This window comes from Mustela nigripes, chromosome 11 (genome assembly GCF_022355385.1).
Source record: "Mustela nigripes isolate SB6536 chromosome 11, MUSNIG.SB6536, whole genome shotgun sequence".
Lineage (NCBI taxonomy): Eukaryota > Metazoa > Chordata > Mammalia > Carnivora > Mustelidae > Mustela > Mustela nigripes.
In genome coordinates, this window is record NC_081567.1 from 38892045 (window position 1) to 38912152 (window position 20108).

The 20108-nt window shown below is 54.7% G+C and overlaps 2 protein-coding genes across 4 annotated transcripts; both read right to left on the bottom strand.

Annotated features, from left to right (window-relative positions):
- Positions 1–252: 252 nt before the first annotated feature.
- DECR2 (2,4-dienoyl-CoA reductase 2) lies at positions 253–14722 on the bottom strand. 3 transcript variants are annotated; one of them, XR_009407054.1, is made up of 9 exons: positions 14433–14722; positions 7120–7188; positions 5929–5980; positions 5254–5389; positions 3708–3832; positions 3543–3636; positions 3232–3336; positions 2547–2714; positions 253–1439 (listed from the first exon to the last, which is right to left on the bottom strand). XR_009407054.1 is itself a non-coding variant. In XM_059415837.1 (9 exons), the coding sequence occupies exons 1-8, from the start codon at positions 14510–14512 to the stop codon at positions 2547–2549; spliced, it is 879 nt and encodes a 292-aa protein (XP_059271820.1). In that variant the 5' UTR covers positions 14513–14715; the 3' UTR covers positions 253–1439. The 3 variants fall into 3 exon arrangements, 2 of the variants coding, with proteins under 2 accessions (XP_059271820.1, XP_059271821.1); XM_059415837.1 differs by having other exon boundaries at positions 2547–2764; positions 14433–14715; XM_059415838.1 differs by lacking the exon at positions 7120–7188 and having other exon boundaries at positions 2547–2764; positions 14433–14715.
- A 1810-nt stretch (positions 14723–16532) lies between these two features.
- On the bottom strand, positions 16533–19983 carry NME4 (NME/NM23 nucleoside diphosphate kinase 4). Its single transcript, XM_059415839.1, has 5 exons — positions 19836–19983; positions 18182–18315; positions 17824–17925; positions 17600–17712; positions 16533–17081 (listed from the first exon to the last, which is right to left on the bottom strand). The coding sequence occupies exons 1-5, from the start codon at positions 19924–19926 to the stop codon at positions 16958–16960; spliced, it is 564 nt and encodes a 187-aa protein (XP_059271822.1). The 5' UTR covers positions 19927–19983; the 3' UTR covers positions 16533–16957.
- Positions 19984–20108: the final 125 nt, after the last annotated feature.

The following is a 20108-nucleotide window of genomic DNA, read 5'->3' on the forward strand; positions in this document are numbered from 1 at the left end:
GCGGCGGCGCAGTTCCGGTTAGGCAGCGGCGGCGGTGGCGGGCGCCGAGGGGCGGCGCGTGGCCCTGGAGGTGGCGGCGGGAGCTGCGTGCTGTGCTGCGCCAGAGGGGGAAGAACATAAAAAGAAGCCATTAAAGAAGTTTGCCTCCACGCGTGTCTCCGTGTTGTTCTTGCTGGCGAGAGCGACACCAGTGAATTGTCTCACAGTAAAAAGAGTGTGTTTTAGGGACATGCATTTTTTTTTTTAAGATTTTATTTATTTATTTGACAGAGAGAGAGATCACAAGTAGGCAGAGAGGCAGGCAGAGAGAGGGGGAAGCAGGCTCCCTGCTGAGCACAGAGCCCAACTCAGGGCTCCATCCCAGGACCCTGGGACCATGACCTGAGCAGAAGGAAGGGGCTTTAGCCCACTGCATGCCCCTAGGGACATGCATTTAATGGCACAATGCAAACTGGTGGTACAGACAGGGAGGGCACTGCGTGCCCGGCCAGACCACAGCTGGGAGCGCCTCCCGTACAAGGGCACCTCAGAGCTTCTAACAAACAGCACAGAAAACAAATCCTAGGGTCCAAGGGGTTCCCTTAGGTCCTGGCCTGAATGCCAAAGAGTGATCATCAAAGGAACAAATGAGAGCTAGAATTTTCTGACCCCTCTGGGCCAATGAGAGGCTGCTGGTGACAATGGCCAGCTGGAGGGCCTAGAAAGTGAGGCCCTGAATGGCACAGGACTCAACCACCTGGGATATCCCAGCAAAGGACAGACTCCAGGGCAGATGGGGGGAAAACCCAGTCCATGTCACCAACGGCTGAGAGGGATGGGTGGCCCCCAGCCAGGGGATCCCATGGTAGTCCAACACCTTGGCGAGGAGATTCAGGATGCCAGGCTTGGGGCAGGAGGGATCAAACACGCTTCTCTAGCCTCCCTGGTCTGGCTTCCCCTTGTGGAGTAAGACCCCCAAGCAGAAGAGCAAGGAAGGGAAGACGGGGGGCCTGAAACACCCTGCTTTCTGCAGACAGGCAGTAGGGCCACCACAGGACCCCCAGGGGACACAGGAAGGAAGACAACAAAGGCCTCCCAGGCTGAGGCGAGGCAGGGCAGTTGGGGGGACAGCCACCGACCACAGGCCAGCTCCCCAGGGAGTTCCAGAACATCCCAGTGCCCCTGACAGACATCCACAGGGTGCAGGCCGGCGAGCAGGGGCCTCACTGCCTGATCACTCCCAACTGAGTACGGGAGACGGGGCTGTGGGGAGGGAATGTGGACATAGCCGAGTTCCCAGAGGACGGGCCAGTGTCCGGCTGAAATGCTGCTGAGACTGTCCAGTGTGGCGGTGGGAGGCAGCCCTTCAAGGAGCACGGCAGGAGCCGTCCCAGAAGTCCTCGGGAGACGGTGGACCAGCTTCCCTTCAGAACACTTCCTTTGCTTCAGGCATCCAGGGCCTGTCAGAAATGATGCCAAGGTCACAGAGGCAGACCGAGGGGCACCAGCTTCCGCCTTCTACACTCGCCCTGGACAGCACCCGAGGGGCCAGTCGAGAGTAGGAAGAATGCTGCGGGTCCCCCTCAGTGCCCAGAGAGGGCGGTGGCAGCCAGGCCCTGTGTACCCCTGGGTGTCGGTGGTAGGGGGGGATGTGGGGGACAGACACCGTCATCCCTTCTGTGGTCTCCCAGAGCTCCCCAAGATGAGTGTTCCCAGTGACTAGGGGCCAGCCTGGGGCCCACACCCTCCCGCTGCCTGGCCACCCACATGCCATGAGCCCTGAGAACCTGTCTGCCGGCAACCAAACCACAGGAGGCTTCCAAAGACGGGCTTCTCAGCATCACCTGTGTCCTCCAACAAACGCGCCTCCGGGAAAACTGCTCCAACCACGACTTCGTGGTGTGACCATATGCTGTGAGCCTCTGGGTATCCCTCCACCACATCCACCCCAGAGACAGGACAGGAGCTGGCCACGGCCCTACAGTGCTTCTGCCACCAGCCCACACTGGGAACCCAAGAGGCTTGAGGGACAGAGGAGCTCAGAGACCCAACCACGTCCTCAGCCTTCTTCCAAGGAACCCGCTGCTCAGAGAAGTAGGGTCTGCAGGCCTCACAGGCTGGCCCCGACACGGGGTTAGGGGGAGAGAAGTGGAAGGTAGAGAGCAATGGCAACCCCCCTTCCTCACGGCCCAGCAGGCCCTCAGGCCTCCACAGGGGGTCACTAGTGGAGCTCCCAAAGAGAGGGGTTCCCATCCCCAGCAGGCAAGCCATGCCTGTCCTGATTTGCAGGGAGACCTGAAGTCTGGGGTGCAGCTCCATTGGGCTGGGCCCCTCCCAGCACCACTCAACTGTTCAAGAAGGCCCCTCCCCAGCCCTGCCCTACATACAGTTTGGTCTGTTGGGGTAGCCAAAACCCAAAAGTGCCCCAAAAAGTACTAAAAATATACCAAGGGATTCAGGGGAGACACATCAGGGCCCAAAACAGTGAACATCAGCCCGTTGGATGGGAGTTTCAGGACAGGGCCCAGGGACAGAGTGACCTCCAGAAGGTGAGGGCAGCACATCACCTAGAGCTTAGCAGAGAAGGACGCGAAATCTGCCAGCAACTTGAGGTCGTTGGGGAATGTCAGCCACGCCCCGCCGTCAACCACCAGCACGGCGCCCGTCACGTAGGATGCCAAAGGGCTGGCCAGGAACAGTGCACCGTGGGCGACTTCGGTCTTGTTGCCCAGCCTCTGCAGGGGGATGGCCAGAGTCTTTGTGCTGACACTGGCCTGGGAGCCGACTGGAAGGGCAGAAGGAGACTCAGCCCCGTGAACCCTAGGCCCCAAGCCCTCCCCTCTCCTCTGTCCAGCTCTCCCTAAAGCACACCCAGGAGCACTGAGGGCACTGTTAGCCCTACCCTGACAGAGCAGGAAGGCAAGGTCTGGCCACGGCCACAGGGCCAGCACACAGCTCTGACGCACACTCTGTCAAGGTCCTGGAAGCCCTAATGGGGGCCCCCCTTTGTGTCTGGCCCGAGGCCAGAGGCTCTGCGGTCTCTATCTCCAAGGAGCAGCTGCCTACATCTGGCCAACCACTAGTCTCTCGCAGGCGTGCTCCCCAAGAACAGCCAAGACTTGGCTTGAAGACCACCTCTTTGCTGGCCCTGGGAGCCATGAGGAAGTGGTCCTTCACTTGGGCCTGTCCCAGCCGGGTGGGAGAGGGTCCCATGGAGGCACTGTGGGGCACGGGGCTCCCCAAGGGGCTTACCCAGCCGCCGAAAGCCCTCTGTGCCACTGATGGGGCCAGGGGCGAGGCTGTTGACACGGATGTTCTGGGGACCCCACTCCACAGCCAAGTGCCGTGTCATTGCATCTGCAGAGAAGACAGGCAGGCATGAGAGGAGACACAGGGCTGTTCCACTTTTTGTGATGGCTCAGCTGTGAGCTGGGGCTCAGGACCACCCCACTCCACTGCCCACCGCTGGGCTTAGCTTCACTAGGACACTACTGGCTTCCAGGGACAGGCAGGGGAGGGACCCAAGGGAGCCCAGGCAAGCAGAGCAGAGGGGGTGCCCGTACCCACAGCTGCCTTGGCCGAGCCGGCATGCACTTGAAGCACCTGCCCCCGGATCCCCAGTGTCGCAGTGATATTCACGATCACCCCTCCATGGTCCTGTAACACAAGGGGGCGTGCAGTGAGTGGATGGCCAGAGGATACGGCTCCCAGGCAGAAGGGACACTCACCCTGAAGAACTTCTCATAAAGCACACGAGATGCATTGAAGGTGCCCAAGGTGTCGATGTCCATCACAGTCTTGAAGGCGTTGAAGGACAACGCACTGGCGGGGCACAGGAAGTTTCCAGCTGCACCTGCAGGGCGCAAGAAGATAGCGGCTGGCGTCCAGGCCCCAGGCAGTTAGGACACATGGGCCCTCAGGGTGGTCCAGGCTGGACAGGGAAGGGGCCTGAGCACTTGGGTAACCTCTTGAAGGATGGGGCAGGATGGGTATCATGGGCTGAATTATGTCCCTCAGAAACACATGCTGAGGGGGTACCCGGGGTACCCAGTCAATTAAGCATCTGACTCGATTTCAGCTCAGTTGTGAGACTGAGCCCCAGGTCGGGCTCTGCAGGGAGCATGGAGCCTCCTTAAGACTCTCTCTCCTCCCTGCGTCTAAAAATGATAATAATAATAATACTGGTGATAGGAGTGGAAAGTCGGCTTCTCCCTGCCCCTTAGCTCCTCTTCCTGCACATGAGCACGCTCCCTCTCTCTCGTCAATAAAATCTTTAAATAACAACAACAGTAGTTTTTACACACATGCTAAAATTCGAATCCCTGGTGTGTGTGAATGTGACCTTATTTGGGAATAGGATCTTTGCAGATGCAATCGAGTCAAGAGAGGCCACCGAGGGTCAGGGGCCTAAATCCAAGGCCTGGTGTCCTCCTAAGAAAAGCAGAAAAGACACAGAGACGCATGGGGGAGGCCACACAGAGAGGCCCCAAGCCAAGGGGCGCCGAGGACTGCCAGCAACACCAGAAGCTGAGAGAAAGGGCCGGGACAGACCCTGCCCGGGACCCTCCAACACCTTGGTTTTGGATTTGTGCCCTCATGAGAATGAGAGAACATGTTTCTCCTACTCTAAGCTATTCAGCTCGTGGTGCCTTGTTAGCAGCAGGAAACCAACACACCCCATGTTTTTAAAAGGGAATTTCAGGGCACCTGAGTGGCTCAGTGGGTTAAACCACTGCCTTCGGCTCAGATCATGGTCCCAGGGTCCTGGGATCGAGCCCCACATCGGGCTTTCTGCTCAGCAGGGAGCCTGCTTCCCCCTCTCTCTGCCTGCCTCTCTGCCTGCTTGTGACCTCTCTGTCAAATAAATAAATAAAATCTTTAAAAAAAAAAAAAAAAAGGGAATTTCAGCAAAGAATGAACCTTGGTGGTTGGCAGGACCGAGCTCACTGGGACATCAACTCCAGTGGACGCGAGCTGCCCACACCAGGGGGCGCTGTGTGTGCGGACGCGTGGAATTCTAGGTACCGGCTGCTCTAGTTCCCTATAAATCTAAAACTTGACCAAACAAATTGTCCATTTCTTCTTTTTTCTTTTTAAAGGGAGAATTTTGGGCCATGAGAGTGCTCTGACTCCTAGGATCTCCACTTGGGCCATGACCGCACAGACCCAGACTGTGCCTGGGACCTGGAACAGGAGTTCTGAGGCCCCTGAGCAGGGAGGTCTGGTACTGCCCACCCATGAGGAGCCCCTGGGTGTCACCCAGCAGCCACTCACAGTTGACAAGAATGTCGATCTTCCCGAACTCCCTCAGTGCCTGGTCCACAGCAGCTGTGATGGCAGGGAGAGCCCGAACGTCCAGAGATAAAGGGAGGCACCGCTGGCCGGTGGCAGCAGCCAGCTTTCTGGCAGCCTAGAAGCCAGACAGGAAGAGAGGTGGGCAGCAGCCCAGTGATTTCTGAGCCTGATGTGGCCAGATGATGCTGGAAAGCCAGGGTGTGCTGCTGGACCCCACTTTGGGAAGGCATAGCTGGCAAGTGGCCACTCTGTGGGGCCACTCTCTTCCCCTGTCCCTGGGATTCTCCTTCCCTATTACCTCCAGGCCACTGGTCCCTGCTCATGGGTCAATGGCAGCTCCAGGTGGCATCTGGATCCTGCCCAGAGACCAGCTGCAGCAGCGGCGAGAGTCTCCTCCCAGGTGGACGTGATAGGCAAACCACCCTCAAAACCTTTTTGGGCTGAGAGCCCTCTCAGAGCCACAGAACTACCCACCCAACCACAGAGCCTCCTTCCAACAAGGAAACGTTGTAAGAATCTGGGGTATCCTTGGGAGGCACTTGCACGGAAGCTGCCTGTTTGTTGGGGGAGCGGGTTTTGGTGTCACCATCTTCTGGGCCTCAGGACCTCCCAGAGCCACCCATGGATGTGGTGGACACAGGAGAGACCCCTCACCTTTGACACTCTTGGAAGGCTTCTGCTGGCGATGACCGTGTGGCAACCATGCCTGCAAAGCCAGAGGGCAGGCGTGAGGGGGGACAAGGTGCAGGAGGGCAGGCGTGAGGGCACCAAGGTGCAGGGACACACCCAGGTGGCCTCGCGCCCACTGCTCTAGGCGGAGTTCCTTTCCCCCAGGGATCTCAGGCTGAAGCACCAGCCCAGGGCCAAAGGCATGGCCTGCAGAGAGCACAGGGGCTTGAGCAAAGCTGAGTGGTGCCCACCCTGGGGTCCGCCATCTGGGTCTCCCTGGCATGGGGTAGCCCAGCCCCGCAGAGCTGTGGGCCCTACGCCCAGCAGCACCTGCGCAGCACTGCAGCAGCCGGGAGCCTCAGATGCACAAACCAGGCGACTGCATGGGGCCTGCAGGGTTCCCCTGGCCTCTCCCTGAGGTCAGACTGGAGGACAGGGAGGGCCCACTCCAAGGCCAGAGCACCCTCCCTGCCTCACCGCCTGACAGACTCAGTCTCACAGGAAGGCCAGCAGCTACCACCTGCTAAGGAGATCCCACCTAAGCCGAGAAATGACCCTCAGCACAGATGGCCACACTCGACTCAGAGAAGCAACATGCACAAAGCCAGCAGCCTGGACAATGAACCCACCTGCGATGGACGAGTTCCCACATCTCATCCAGTGAGACCTACCCCTCTGGTATGGAAAGTGGGGGCCTGGAGAAAAACTGGGAAAGGATCCCTAGGATATCAACAGGCTTTCTCTTTCCCCCAACCCAATCTAATTCTGGCCCTTTCCTGGGTGGGGGTCACAAGCGGTTGACGTGGACATAAGCTCACAAATCTCATGTCTCAAGAGACACTGTGCTCTGCACAGTGCTGGGGTCAACTTGGCTCACCCCAACCCTGGCTTGGCAAAACCCCAGGGAGCCTGGCAGTAGAGTTACCTCAACCTGTTGAACCCTTCCTCTTTGTACAAGTGGGGGTGCTGAGGCTCAACTAATCTCTAGGAGGAGACCCCAGAGTCCTGCCTCCTCCGGGAAAGCATGTGACCCCATTCAGATGCTCCCTGATAGCCTGTTGCCTGGAGCAGCTCCTGCCACCCAGGAGCACCTTGCCCAGGGTCCAGCAGAGCCCATGCAAGGTGGAGTGAGTTTCGGGGAGTAGGAGAACACAGAGGACACAGAGGAGAGCTCACCGCATAAAAATCTCAGCAATCCGGAACCCGATCCCAGAGCCACCACCTGTGATGAAGGCCACTTTGTCCCTAAGAAAACAGGAGGCACTTTAAAGAGATAGATCCCGGGGGGCTTGGGTGGCTCAGTGGGTTAAGCCTCTGCCTTCGGCTGAGGTCATGATCTCAGGGTCCTGGGATCGAGCCCCACTTCGGGCTCTCTGCTCAGCAGGGAGCCTGCTTCCCCCTCTCTCTCTGCCTGCCTCTCTGCCTACCTGTGATCTCTGTCTGTCAAATAAATAAATAAAATCTTTAAAAAAAAATAAAGAGATAGATCCCTACTTTTCTAATAAATGGACCAAAATACACACAGGGTCCAGTGTTTTGCTTGGCTCTCTACACCTCTTTCTCTCTCTTTTTTTGATTTTGGGTCTCTTGATTTACTTAATGTATATTTCTCTGAGTTCATTCTTGGCATTTTAGCATTTTGTTTTCTCCTTCATCTATTCTTCTCTGGACAGAAAAACAAGACAGAAAAACTCACCTCAAAAAAGAGAACAAGAGGCAGTGCTGACTGCCAGGACCTAATCAGCGTGGGCATCAGTAAGACGCCAGAATGAGCATTCAGAATAGCAACTGTAAAGATACTAGCTGGGCTCGAAACAAGCAAAGATACTACAGAATCCCTTTCTGGAGAAATGAAAGAACTCTAATATAAACAAGTCAGAATCAAAAAGGCTATTAATGAGATGCAACCAAAAATGGAGGCTCTAACTGCTAGGAAAAATGAGGCAGAGGAGAGAATCAGTGATGCAGAAGACAAAATGATGGCGAATACGGGAACTGAGAAAAAGAGATAAACAGCCACTGAACCACAAAGGGAGAATCTGAGAGGTAAGTGATACCATAAAGCAAAACAATATTGGAATAACTGGGATCCCAGATGAAGAAGAAAGAGAGAGAGAGTTATAGAAGGTATATTGGAGCAAACTATAGCTCCCAATGAGCCAATCTTGCAAAGGAAACCAACATTCAAGTCCAGGAGGCAGAGAAGCACCCCCTCAAAATCAATAAAAGTAAGTTGATATCTGTGGAAAGCAGCTCAGGACAAGAGAGAGAAACCTACAAGGGCAGAAACATTAGATTGGCAGCAGACCTTTCCACAGAGACCTGGCAGGCCAGAAAGGACGGGCATGACCTATTCAGGGCTAAATGAGAAAAATATGCAGCCAAGAATACTTTATCCAGCTAGGCTGTCACTCAGAATAGAAGTTGTGATCAAAACTTTCCTGGACAAACAGAAACTAAAAGAATTTATAATCACCAAACCAGCACTGAAGTCATATCTTTCAATAATCACTCTGAATGTAAATGGACTAAATGTTCCAATCAAAAGGGGATAAGGGGATATCAGACTGAATAAAGAAAAAAAAAGAGAAAAACCCGCAAGACCTGTCCATATGCTGTCTATAAGACACTCATCTCAGACCCAAAGATTGAAAGCGAGGGGGCAGGAAACAATTTACCATGCTAATGGACCTCAAAAGAAAGCTGGGGTACCAATCCTCCTATCAGATAAATTCGATTTTAAGCCAAAAACTATAATGATAGATGAGGAAGGACACTGTATCATGCTTAAAGGGTCCGTCCAACAAGAAAATCTAACAGTTGTAAATATTTATGCCCCTAACATGGGAGCAGCTAATGATATAAACCAATTAATAACAAAATTAAAGAAACATATTGATAGCAATACAATAATAGTAGGAGACTTTAACACCTCCTCACTGTAATGAACAGATCATCTCATCAGAAGATCAACCAGGAAGTAAGGGCCTTAAATCACACATTTGGACCAGATGGACATCACAGATATATTCAGAGCATTCCATCCCAAACAGCAAAATACACTTTCTTCTCTAGTGCACATGGAACATTCTCCAGATTAGATCATGTCCAGGGTCACAAATCAGGTCTCAACTGGTACCAAAAGATGGGATCATTTCCTGCATATTTTCAGACCACAATGCTCTGAAGCTAGAACTCAATCATAAGAGGAAATTTGGAAAGAACTCAAATCCATGGAGGCTAAAGCGCATCCTACTGAAGAATGAATGGGTCAACCAGGAAATTAAAGAAAAACTGAAAAATTCATGGAAACAAATGAAAATGAAAACACAACTGTTCAAAACCTTTGGGATACAGCAAAGGTAGTCCCAAGAAGAAAATATATAGTGATACAAGCCTTTCTCAAGAAACAAGAAAGATCTCAAATACACTACCTAACCCTACACCTAAAGGAGCTAGAAAAAAGAACAGCAAATAAAGCCTAAAGCCAGCGAGACAAGAGTAATAATAAAGATCAGAACAGAAATCAATGAAATAGAAACCAAAAGAACAGTAGAACAAATCAACGAAACCAGTTCTTTGGGAAACCAAAGAACCAGTTCTTTGAAAGAATTAAAAGACTGAATAGCCCCTGGCCAGACTTGTCAACAAGAAAAGAGAAAGGATCCAAATAAATGAAATCATGAATGAAAGAGGAGAAATCACACCCACCACTGAAGAAACACAAACAATTACAAGAACATATTATGAGCAACTGTACGCCAACATATTAGTCAATGTGGAAGAGATGGATGCATTCCCAGAAACAGAAACAACCAAAACTGAACCGAGAAGAAAGGAAACCTGAAGAAGCCCACAGTCAGCAGGGAAATTGAAGCAGTCATCAAAAACCCCCCAGGAGGGGAGCCTGGCTGGCTCAGTGGGTTAAGCCTCTGCCTTCAGCTCAAGTCATGATCTCAGGGTCCTAGGATCGAACCCCGCATTGGGCTCTCTGCTCGGCGGGGAGACTGCTTCCTCCTCTCTCTGTGTCAAATAAATAAATAAATAATATAAATATATAAAAATATATATAAATAAAATAAATAAAAATCTTTGTAAAAAAATAAATAAAAGGATGACTCACCATGACCAACTGGGATTTATTTCAGGGCTACAAGGTTGGTTCAAAATCCACAAATCAACCAATGTGATACAATACATTAATAAAAGAAAGAAAAAGAACCACATGATACTCTCAATAGATGCTGAAAAAGCATTTGACAAAGTACAGCAAAACTCTTCACAGTGTAGGGATGGAGGGTACATACCTCAAGATCATCAAAGCCATCTATGAAAAACCCACAGCGAATATCATTCTCAATGGGGAAAAACTGACAGCTTTTTCCTCTAAGGTCAGGAACACGGCAGGGATGTCCACTATCACCACTGCTGTTCAACATAGTAGTAGAAGTCCCAGCCTCAGCAATCAGACAACAAAAAGAAATGAAAGGCATCCAAATCAGCAAAGCAAGAGTCATACTTTCACTCTCTGCAGATGATAGGATACTGTATGTGGAAAACCCAAAAGACTCCACTCCAAATCTGCTAGAACATGTACAGGAATTCAGTAAAGTGTCAGGATATAAAATCAATGCACAGAAATCAGTTGCATTTGTCTACAGCAACAATGCGACAGAGGAAAGAGAAATTAAGGAGTCAATCCCATTTACAATTGTACCCAAAACCCATAAGATACCTAGAAATAAAAGAGGCAAAGAGTCTGTACTCAGAAAACTATAAGGTACTCTTAAAGAAATTGAGGAAGACACAAAGAAATGGAAAAACGTTCCATGCTCATGAACTGGAAGAACAAATATTGTGAAAATGTCTATGCTACCTAAACCAATCTACACATTTAATGCAATCCCTATCAAAATTCCATCAATTTTTTTCAAAGAAATGGAACAAATAACCCTAAAATTTATATGGAACCAGAAAAGACCTCAAATAATCAAAGGAATGTTGAAAAAGAAAACCAAAGCTGGAGGCATCACAATTCCAGACTTCAAGCTCTATTACAAAGCTGTCATCATCAAGACAGCATAGTACTGGCACAAAAACAGACACACAGATCAATGGAACAGAACAGAGAGCCCAGAAGTGGACCCTGAACTCTGTGGTCAACTAATCTTCAACAAAGCAGGAAAGAATGTCCAATGGAAAAAAGCCAGTCTCTTCAACAAATGGTGTTGGGAAAATTGGAAAGCCACATGCAGAAGAATGAAGCTGGACCATTTCCTTACACACACGCAAAAATAGACTCAAAATGGATGAAAGACCGCAATGTGAGACAGGAATCCATCCAATTCCTTGAGGAGAACATAGGCAGATACCTCTTCGACCTCAGCCGCAGCACCTTCTTCCTAGAAACATCGCCAAAGGCAAGGGAACCAAGGGCCAAAATGAACTACTGGGACTTCATCAAGATCAAAATTTTAAATCAAAAGCTTTTAGATACCAAAGAAAAGTCAAAAAAACCAAAGACATCTGACAAAACAGAAGGAGATATTTGCAAACGTCTTTTTTTTTTTTTAGGTTTTATTTATTTATTTGACAGTGAGATCACAAGTAGGCAGAAAGGCAGGTGGTTGTTGGGGGGAGGCAGACTCCCTGCTGAGCAGAGAGCCTGATGTGGGGCTCAATCCCAGGACCCTGAGATCATGACCTGAGCCGAAGGCAGAGGCTTATCCCACTGAGCCACCCAGGCACCCCAATATTTGCAATGGTCTTATCAGATAAAGGGTTAGTATCCAGAATCTATAAAGAACTTATTGCAGATGCCAAGGTGTTCCATTGGTTAAGCATCTGCCTTTGCTCAGGTAATGATTCCAGAGTCCTGGAACTGAGCCTGGCAGGTATCAGGCTCCTTGCTCAGCAGAGTCTGCTTCTCCCTCTGCTGGCCACTCACCCTGCTCGTGCACTCACAGTCTCTCGCCGACAATTTAAAAAAAGAAAGAAAGAAACTAACCCTAAGAACAAATAATTCAACCAAGAAATAGGCAAAAAACACGAACAGACATTTCTCTACAGAAGACATACAAATGCTTAACAGACATGAAAAAATGCTCCACATCACTTGCCATCAGAGAAGTACAAACCAAAACCACCACGAAACGATACCTCACACCAGTCAGAATGGCTAAAATTAGCAAATCAAGAAATGACACATGCTGGTGAGAATGCGGAGAAAGGGGAACCCTCCTACACTGTTGGTGGGAATGCAGGCTGGTGCAGCCGCTCTGGAAAACAGCATGGAGCTTCCTCAAAAGGTGAAAAAACAGAGCTATCCTACGACCCAGCAATTGCATTCCTGGATATTTACCCCAAAAATACAAATGTAGTGATGTGAAGGGGCACCTCCTCCCCAGTGTTTATAGCAGCAATGTCCACAATAGCCAAAGTATGGAAAGAGCCCAGATGTCCACATACACACAATAGAAAATTACACAGCCATCAAAAAATTAAATCCCTATGTCATTAATTACCATAAATATAAGTGGCATAATATTCCACTAATAAAAAAAAAAGATTTCCGGGGCACCTGGGTGGCTTAGTCATTAAGCAACTGCCTTCAGCTCAGGTCATGATCCTGGGGTCCTGGGATCAAGGCCTGAGTTAGACTTCCTGCTCCTTGGGAAATGCCGAAATGCCTGCTTCTCCCTCTCCCTCTGCCAGCTGCTCCCCTTGTTTCTGCACTGCTTCAAGTAAATAAATAAATAATCTAAAAAATAAAAATAAAAAACAAAGACTTCCGTGCTAGTTTTAAATACATGGGGCGCCTGGGTGGCTCAGTCAGTTAAGCTTCTGACTCTTGATTTTGGCTCAGGTCATGATCTTAGGGCTGTGTGTGGGGAGTCTGCAAGAGATTCTCTCCTTTTCCTTCTGCCTGCCCCACCTCTGTTCCTGCTTGCACACACGCACGTGTGCACACTCTCTAAAATAAATAAATCTTTAAGATGCATGTGTAGGGCACCTGGGTGGCTCAGTAGGTTAAGCCGCTGCCTTCGGCTCAGGTCATGATCTCAGGGTCCTGGGATCGAGTCCCGCATGAGCTCTCTGCTCAGCAGGGAGCCTGCTTCCCTCTCTCTCAGCCTGCCTCTCCGTCTACTTGTGATTTCTGTCAAATAAATAAATAAAATCTTTAAAAATAAATACATAAATAAAATAAAATGCATGTGTATATTTAATAAAAAACTGAAATCTTGGGGCGCCTGGGTGGCTCAGTGGGTTTAACCCTCTGCCTTCTGCTCAGGTCATGATCCCAGGGTCCTGGGATTGAGCCCCACATCGGGCTCTGCTCAGCTGGGAGCCTGCTTCCTCCTCTCTCTCTGCCTGCCTTTCTGCCTACTTGTGATCTCTCTGTCAAGTAAATAAATAAAATATTAAAAAAAAAAGAAAAAAGGAAAAAGAGAAAGAAATCTTGCTATTCGCAACAACGTGGATGGAAGTAGAGAGTATTACGGTAAGTGAAGTAAGTCCGTCAAAGATAATGACCATACGATCCCACTAACAGGTGGAATTTTAGAAACAAAACAGGATCATGGGGAAGAGAAGGAAAAATAGAACAAGAGGAAATCAGAGAGGGAGACAAACCCTGAGAGCCTCTTAACTATAGTAAAGAAACTGAGGGCTGCTGGAGGGGAGGGCGGTGGGCGGAGAGGGCACCCCGATGGTGGACAGAAAAGGCAGATGACTCCGCGAGCACTGGGAGTTTTATGAGACCGACTGATCGCTGATCCCTACCTCGGAAACCAGGAATACACTCTATGCTCACTAACTGAATTTAAATTTGAAAAGATAAATTACTTGAAATTTTAAAAAATTTAAAATTTAAAATTAAAGAAAAAAAAAGGAACAGTCAGAATAAAAATCGCGAAATTCTAAGAGAGAGAGCGCGCGAGCGCGAGCGATCCCCGCAGACCCGGGGCGGGAGGAAGCTCTTGACCGTCCACTGCGCGCTCCCAGAGGCCGAGCTGATGGCCAGGGACGGGGGGAGGCTGCAAGGCGGCTCGACGCTCCTTGCTCGAGTCCGCAGCCCCCGGCTTCTGGGGCTCCGCGGAAAACGGTCTCACTGCGAGAAGCTCCGCTCAGAGCTACGAGCTACCGGGCGCCTGAGGGCTCGCGGCGGAGCCGAGACCGCGTCCCGGGCCCGAGTTCAAGCCGCGCGGGGCACGGAGCCTGCCCGGGACGGGCAAGTCATCAAGTCCTCCGCAGAGCGCGGCTCCGGAAACAGACGAGCGCCCGACACGGCCCCTGAGCCCCCCGCCCAGGACCGCCGCCCGGAGCCCCCAACCCAGACACGGACGCGGCCGACAGAGCGAAGCGGCGCAGACCACCGGCGTCCCCACGCCCCGCGGCGCCCGCACCACCTCCGCAGAGGCCGCCCCGGCCCCCGCCCCGGGATCCCCACCCCGTAACCCCCACCCCATGACCCCCACGCCCGCCCTCACTGCAGCAGGTCGGGGCAGAAGTGATGGCGGTACTCAGGGAGACACTCGTCCTCGCTAACGTCGGGCGGCGGCTGGGCCATGGCGCTCGGTGCGCGCGGCGAGGACGGCTGAGACCGGACCGGTCGGGAACCCGAGCGCCTTCGACACCCGCCACGCTTGCCGGCCGTCAACCCCTACAACGGCGGGGGACCGAAGTCCAGGGTGCGGCCCACTGCGTACGACGGCTCCGCCCGCACCGCCCCCAGCCACCGCCTCTTCCGCCCAGGACTCCACGCCCACGGAGCCCGACGGCACCACCCCCCAGCCACCTCCTCTTCCGCCCAGGACGCCCCGCCCACGGCGCCCGACGGCACCGCCCGCCCCGCCCCCAGCCACCTCCTCTTCCGCCCAGGCCGCCCCGCCCACGGCGCCTAACTACCCCCGCCAGTCCCACCCACATCCCCCTCCTCTTCCGACTAGGGCGTCCGCCCACGGAGTCCGAAGACTCCGCCCACAGACTCCTCCTGTTCCTCCCCGGACGCTCCGATAGCACCGCCTACAGGCACCACCTCTTCCGCCCAGGACGACCCGCCACAACCACCTCCGCTTCCGCCCAGGACGCCCCGCCTACGATGTCCGAAGGCCCCGCCCACAGCCACCTCCCCCTCCCCCCCCCCCCCCCCCCCCCCCCCCCCCCGCCACTACCTCTTCCGCCCAGGACGCCCCGCCTGTGGCGCCGGAAGACAAGCCCCTCCCGTAGCTGCCTCCTGTTCATCCTAGGACACCCCGCTAGCCCCGCCCACAGCTGCCTCCAGCTCCTCCCAGGACGCCCAGCCCACGGCGTCCGGCCGCCACAGACGCCCCGCCCACAGCCACCGCTTCCCTCCCCCAACCCTGACCGCCCCGCCAGCCCCGCCCATAGCCTCCGCTCTTCCTCCCATGACGCCCCGCCCACGGTGCCCCAAGGCTCCCCGCCAGCCCCGCCCACAGCCGCCTCCTGCTCCTCCGGTAACGTCGCTCCCACAGAGGCCGACCGCCTGCTAGCAGCGCCTACAGCGGCCATGGCTTCTCCCAGGATCTTTGACTCTCCGCGGCGGCGCGGCCTGCGAGCAAGGGAGGCTGGTGGCGACGCGCGCAGGCGCCGTGTGGCGGGTGAGTCCCCAAGGCGGGGACCGCTTGAGCGGGCTACGGGACTTCCGCGTCCGAGTCTCTGACAAGTCCGGGTGTCAGTTCGGTGCTGGGAGCCAGCGGGGCATGGCGACACTAAGTTCCCGGCTTAAGGGGCGCCCTCGCGCGCCCGCTCTGCACGTAAGACACCTGATCGGGGCGCCTGCGCGGCTCACTGGGTTAAGCGACTGCCTTGGGCTCAGGTCGTGGTCCGAGTCCTGGGACGGAGCCCCGCGTCGGGCTCCCGGTTCCGCCCGGAGTCTGCTTCTCCCTCTGACCCTCTCCCCTCTCGCTCTCACGCTCCCAAATTAAGCCTCAAAACAACAACACCTGGGGGGGGCACCCCCTTTACTGTTGCATAAACACGACAGAGCAGGAGCGAGGACCCCGGCCCAGGAAAGCCACGGTCAAGGACAGCCTTCCCCTCGCGCAGCCAACCCCAGTGCCGGTTCCCAGAACGTCGGTTTCATGACCCATGAGGAAGGTCTGGGCACGTCGTCCGAGCCATCACGTGCAGGCACGGGTAGCGATGAGGGCTGCAAACCCGGGGTCAGGGCATCCTTTGTAAAGCTGTCAGAGTAAGTGAGGACCAAGTCGGCTCAGCAGGTGTAACGATATGCAAGGTCCAGTACCTGAGACAAGGGACCGGAGACACATCTGAGGCCCCAGGTGTAGTGTGCAGTGTGTAATGCCAACGTGAGAAAAAGCAGACACAGGCAGCTCCAGTCAGTCTCCACCATAGGAGGCCATGAAAGGCCTCCTGCCCTGGGAGTGGTCTTAGCGGGCCCCCTCCAGTTCTGCGCAGGGCAGGCAGCTCCTCATTCAGCATGAGGCGATGAATGAGGGCTAGGGCAGCACCAGCTCTGGGACTTGGCTTGATTCCCCTGCATTTCAGGCTGGAGGTCTTTGGACCTCACCTATCTGATACATTCAACAAAATTATTGATCTCCTGCTGGTGTGTGAGAGTAAGCTTTATTTCTACTCTCAAACTCTTACAACTTTGCATGAAGTCCTCATCCCTACTTCAGAGATGGCAAAAACTGTAATCATCAACCCCTCACACACACACATACACACAACACAGTGAATTTTAATATCCCACCCACGTTTTGGGGAAGGGAGGTTACATGACACACTTTTGAAGATGCCCTGAAGGTTGTCTGACACTTTGGTCCAGAAAGTGGATCTCTTACTGGCTTAGGATTCTAAAAGGCACGTAAAGTTGGTTGCTCAACCCCTCTGGGCTGGGGTGGGGCAGAAGGTAGACTGGAAGGTGTTCTGGGGCCAACTAGCAAACCACAGTGTGCGCTCAAGTCTGGGACAACAGAGGTAGCTGATCCTGGGCGGCTGCTGGGGTGGCTGATGGCAACCTGAGTGCTCATGGTGGGTAGATGCCGCTCTGGTGGCCTTCGTCTGCCCAGTCCACCAGCTCGCTGCTCTGAAACCACAGCTGGATCTCCCTCTGGGCCCCCTCCACGGAGTCGCTGGCATGGATGATGTTCCTGTGCCAGAGGACAAGCAGCAAGGTAAGGCATAGACCTCAATGTGCACCTCAGGGACCCCGAGACTACCTGCTCATCCCCTACCATCAAGAAGAGCAAACCCAGCATTGTACAGAGAGGAAAGCAAGAACAGGGCCTCTTACCCACAACCTCATGACCAGCCCAGACCGTCTCCAGAGCCTCACGGTCCCACCAGCTGTCCCATGCCAGCCCCTGAGGATGTCTGGCCAGACAGTCAGGTAATAGGAAATAATGGCGGAGTACACACACAACACAAAGAGAATGCTTTATCATCTCCTGTGTGCAAAGGCCTTTGAAAAAACTCTTCTAGCAAACTTAGGTGTGTGTGACATCCCAGCATCAAAAGTCTCTTGTGGCTCTACTGTGGCCCAGCAAGATCCCCAGGTCCCACGGATCTGCCTCAGGGACAGACAACCACCCCTGACTCAGGCCCTCCTCAACCCTGAGGAGCTGGCCCATCAGCTCCGGTGGCTTGAGTGTGTCAGGGGCGCCCGGACCTGCTGATGTGGATGCTGAAGTCCCCCCTGATGGTGCCAGGGGCAGCCTCAGCAGAGTCGGTGTGTCCTATCATGGCCCTTGAGGAGCCGACCACGTTGGGACCTTCCCAGACCTGCAGCACAGAGATAAAGGAGGTTGGGAGTGGTGCGGACCACCAAGGACTCAGCAGCTCTGGGCTCAGCCCAGGGCCCTCCACCCTTTCCACCACCCATGCCTGCCGTACCATGGCCACCACAGGGCCGGAGGTCATGTAGCTGATGAGGGCTGGGTAGAAAGGCTTCCTCTGCAGGTCATGGTAGTGCTCAGCAAGGACTCTCTCTGGCGCCTGGGTGGCATTGGAGCAAGATGGGAGAGGAGCCCCTGGGCACTGGGGCAGTCGCCATGGTGTCCTGACCTCAGGGCACTTTGCAAATAACACCTACATGGCCTGGCACACCAGCAGCCACCTCCCCACCCCGCCCCTGCTACTGCCAACACCATACTCCTCCAGATACAGGGCGGAAATATGAAGGGCTGAGGTCCACGAGAAGTCCCCCACCCCAGTCCCATCAAGGACACCCACGGGTTGAGAGCCCTGGTACCTGGAGCATCTTCATCCCCACCAGCTTGAAGCCCCTCCTCTCAAAGCGCTGGATCACGTCCCCAACAAGCCGCCGCTGCACCCCATCTGGCTTCACGGCAACCAGGGTCCGCTCCCGTGTCCAGGAGGCCCCTCCTTTAGAAGAATGGGAATCAGGTGCCTCACCCTTTCACATCTCCCTGAGCCCCGAATCAGCCACGGCCCAGGTGTCACCAGAGCAGCCCTGGAGGGGAGAAGCACAGGGTCCACAGCCAACAAATGCCCAGCAGGACTCTGCCTTTCAGGGACCGACAGGACAGTGGGCCCCCGGGTGCTTCCAAGCTGGTGGGAGGGGCCGGGCAACCCGCAATGGATCCCATGTCCTTGAGAAGGCATCCAAGAACTGGGAAGCACACAGCTCGGGCCACTGGCCACACAGAGCCTCAGAGATGTCACACGGGAAAGAAAGCACTGTTGCCGGCCATGCTTTTGACCCCTGTCCTTTGGAGGGAGGGCACAGCGTCTGAAGTCCCAGCCTGCCGCACGATGAGGACCCAAAGCTCATCTTGTGGGTCTGAGGTGAAGGATTGGCAGGGAACCAGGCAGTAGTGAGGGGCACTCTCCCCACCACGTGGGCCACACACGACAGGACGAAGAGAGCTAGGGACCAAGAAGCAGGGTGGAGGGCTTCCTGTCTGAAGTGGGGGACTCTAGAGGGCTCCTCTATTGGCCCGAAGGACTCAATGCCGCTGGAGGCCTTCAAGGGAGGCAGCTTCCAGACCCATGTAGAGGACTGACCCTCGCCCAGCCCTTCTGTTCTCCAGGGGACACCACCAGGGGGACGGAGGCATCATCAACCCCTACAGCCCCAGGCCACAGAGTTCTGCTGACCCTCAGCCCTGAGTCCAGGTCAAACGTGCTTTTGAGAAGAGCCTACACCCTGGGTGTCCTGCAGAGTTCTGCTCCGGGGGACAGCAAACTGGAAGACCAATGATAGAGTCGGGGCAGGCCAGTGTCCCTGGGGTTGTCTGCAGCTGCCCTTTCCCATCCCATAAGGTGTGCTGGGCCTGGACAGCAGGCACTGGGCGCCCCCACTTCACTTCAAGACTGCAGGAAGCCCCCTGGTTTGTGCCCCTAAAGCCCAGTGTCTACGGGCTGGGGAACCTGGCCTGCCGCCAGCTGGCTTGTCCGCTGGAAGGTGGCAGTTCACCCCCTCCAGCTTTGGGAACACCGAGACATCCGGCTCTCAGGGAGCACCCTGTGGGCCGCAGTTAGGGGGAGAACCGGCTACAGATACGGGCCAAAGGGAGTTAGGTCCAGCAGAAAACGCCCCGAGGGCAGCGGCTCCGCGGGGAGTGCTTATCTGTTCACAATGTGCCCCGCAGTAGCCCCAGTCCGCGGGGACCCTCACCCCGGCCTGCGGTGGCCACCACGCCTCCTGCTCCGGAGCCCGCAGGTGACCCTGCCCCCGAGCAACCTGGGGCGGTGGGCGGAGGGTGGGCGGAGGGTGGGGGGCAGTGGGAGGTGGGGAAAGGCGTGCAGGGCGCCCCCGGTCCGCCCGGCGAGACCCCGAGGCCATCTACAGAGGCCAGGCAGCCTCGGGTCGCACGCTCGCCAACAAAGGCCGGGCTACGCCCCCCGCCCGCCTCCCCCTCGGCCGGTCGCGGGCCACTCACCCGAGCTGGGGCGCACGAACAGTCTCGGGCCCGGGGCCCGCGGACCGCTCAGCAGCCCCGGCAGCGCGGCGCGCCCCAAGAGGCCGCCCATGACCCCCTCCCGCCGGCCTCTGGCTGAGCGCAGAAAGAGCGCGAGCGACTGAGCCCCGCGGGAGAAAGGGCGGAGCGGAGGGAGAGGGAGGGGCGAGAGGGAGGGGAGGGCGGGGCGGAGGGAGAGGGAGAGGCGTAAGGGAAGAGGAGGGCGGGGCGGAGGGAGAGGGAGGGGCGAGAGGG

Bases quoted from the DNA above. Each gene is read 5' to 3' on its own strand.
- DECR2 (XM_059415837.1), bottom strand. From the start codon at position 14,512: ATGGCCCAGCCGCCGCCCGACGTTAGCGAGGACGAGTGTCTCCCTGAG. The intron at 5,390-5,928 runs GTGAGGGGTCTC...TCTGGCTTCTAG, and splicing joins GCCTTCCAAGAGTGTCAAAG to GCTGCCAGAAAGCTGGCTGC. The intron at 3,337-3,542 runs GTACGGGCACCC...TCTTCTCTGCAG, and splicing joins CTCGGCCAAGGCAGCTGTGG to ATGCAATGACACGGCACTTG.
- NME4 (XM_059415839.1), bottom strand. From the start codon at position 19,926: ATGGGCGGCCTCTTGGGGCGCGCCGCGCTGCCGGGGCTGCTGAGCGGT. The intron at 17,713-17,823 runs GTACGGCAGGCA...TCTGTGCTGCAG, and splicing joins CCGGCCCTGTGGTGGCCATG to GTCTGGGAAGGTCCCAACGT. The intron at 17,082-17,599 runs GTCCGGGCGCCC...CCTCTGGCACAG, and splicing joins TTCAGCATCCACATCAGCAG to GAACATCATCCATGCCAGCG.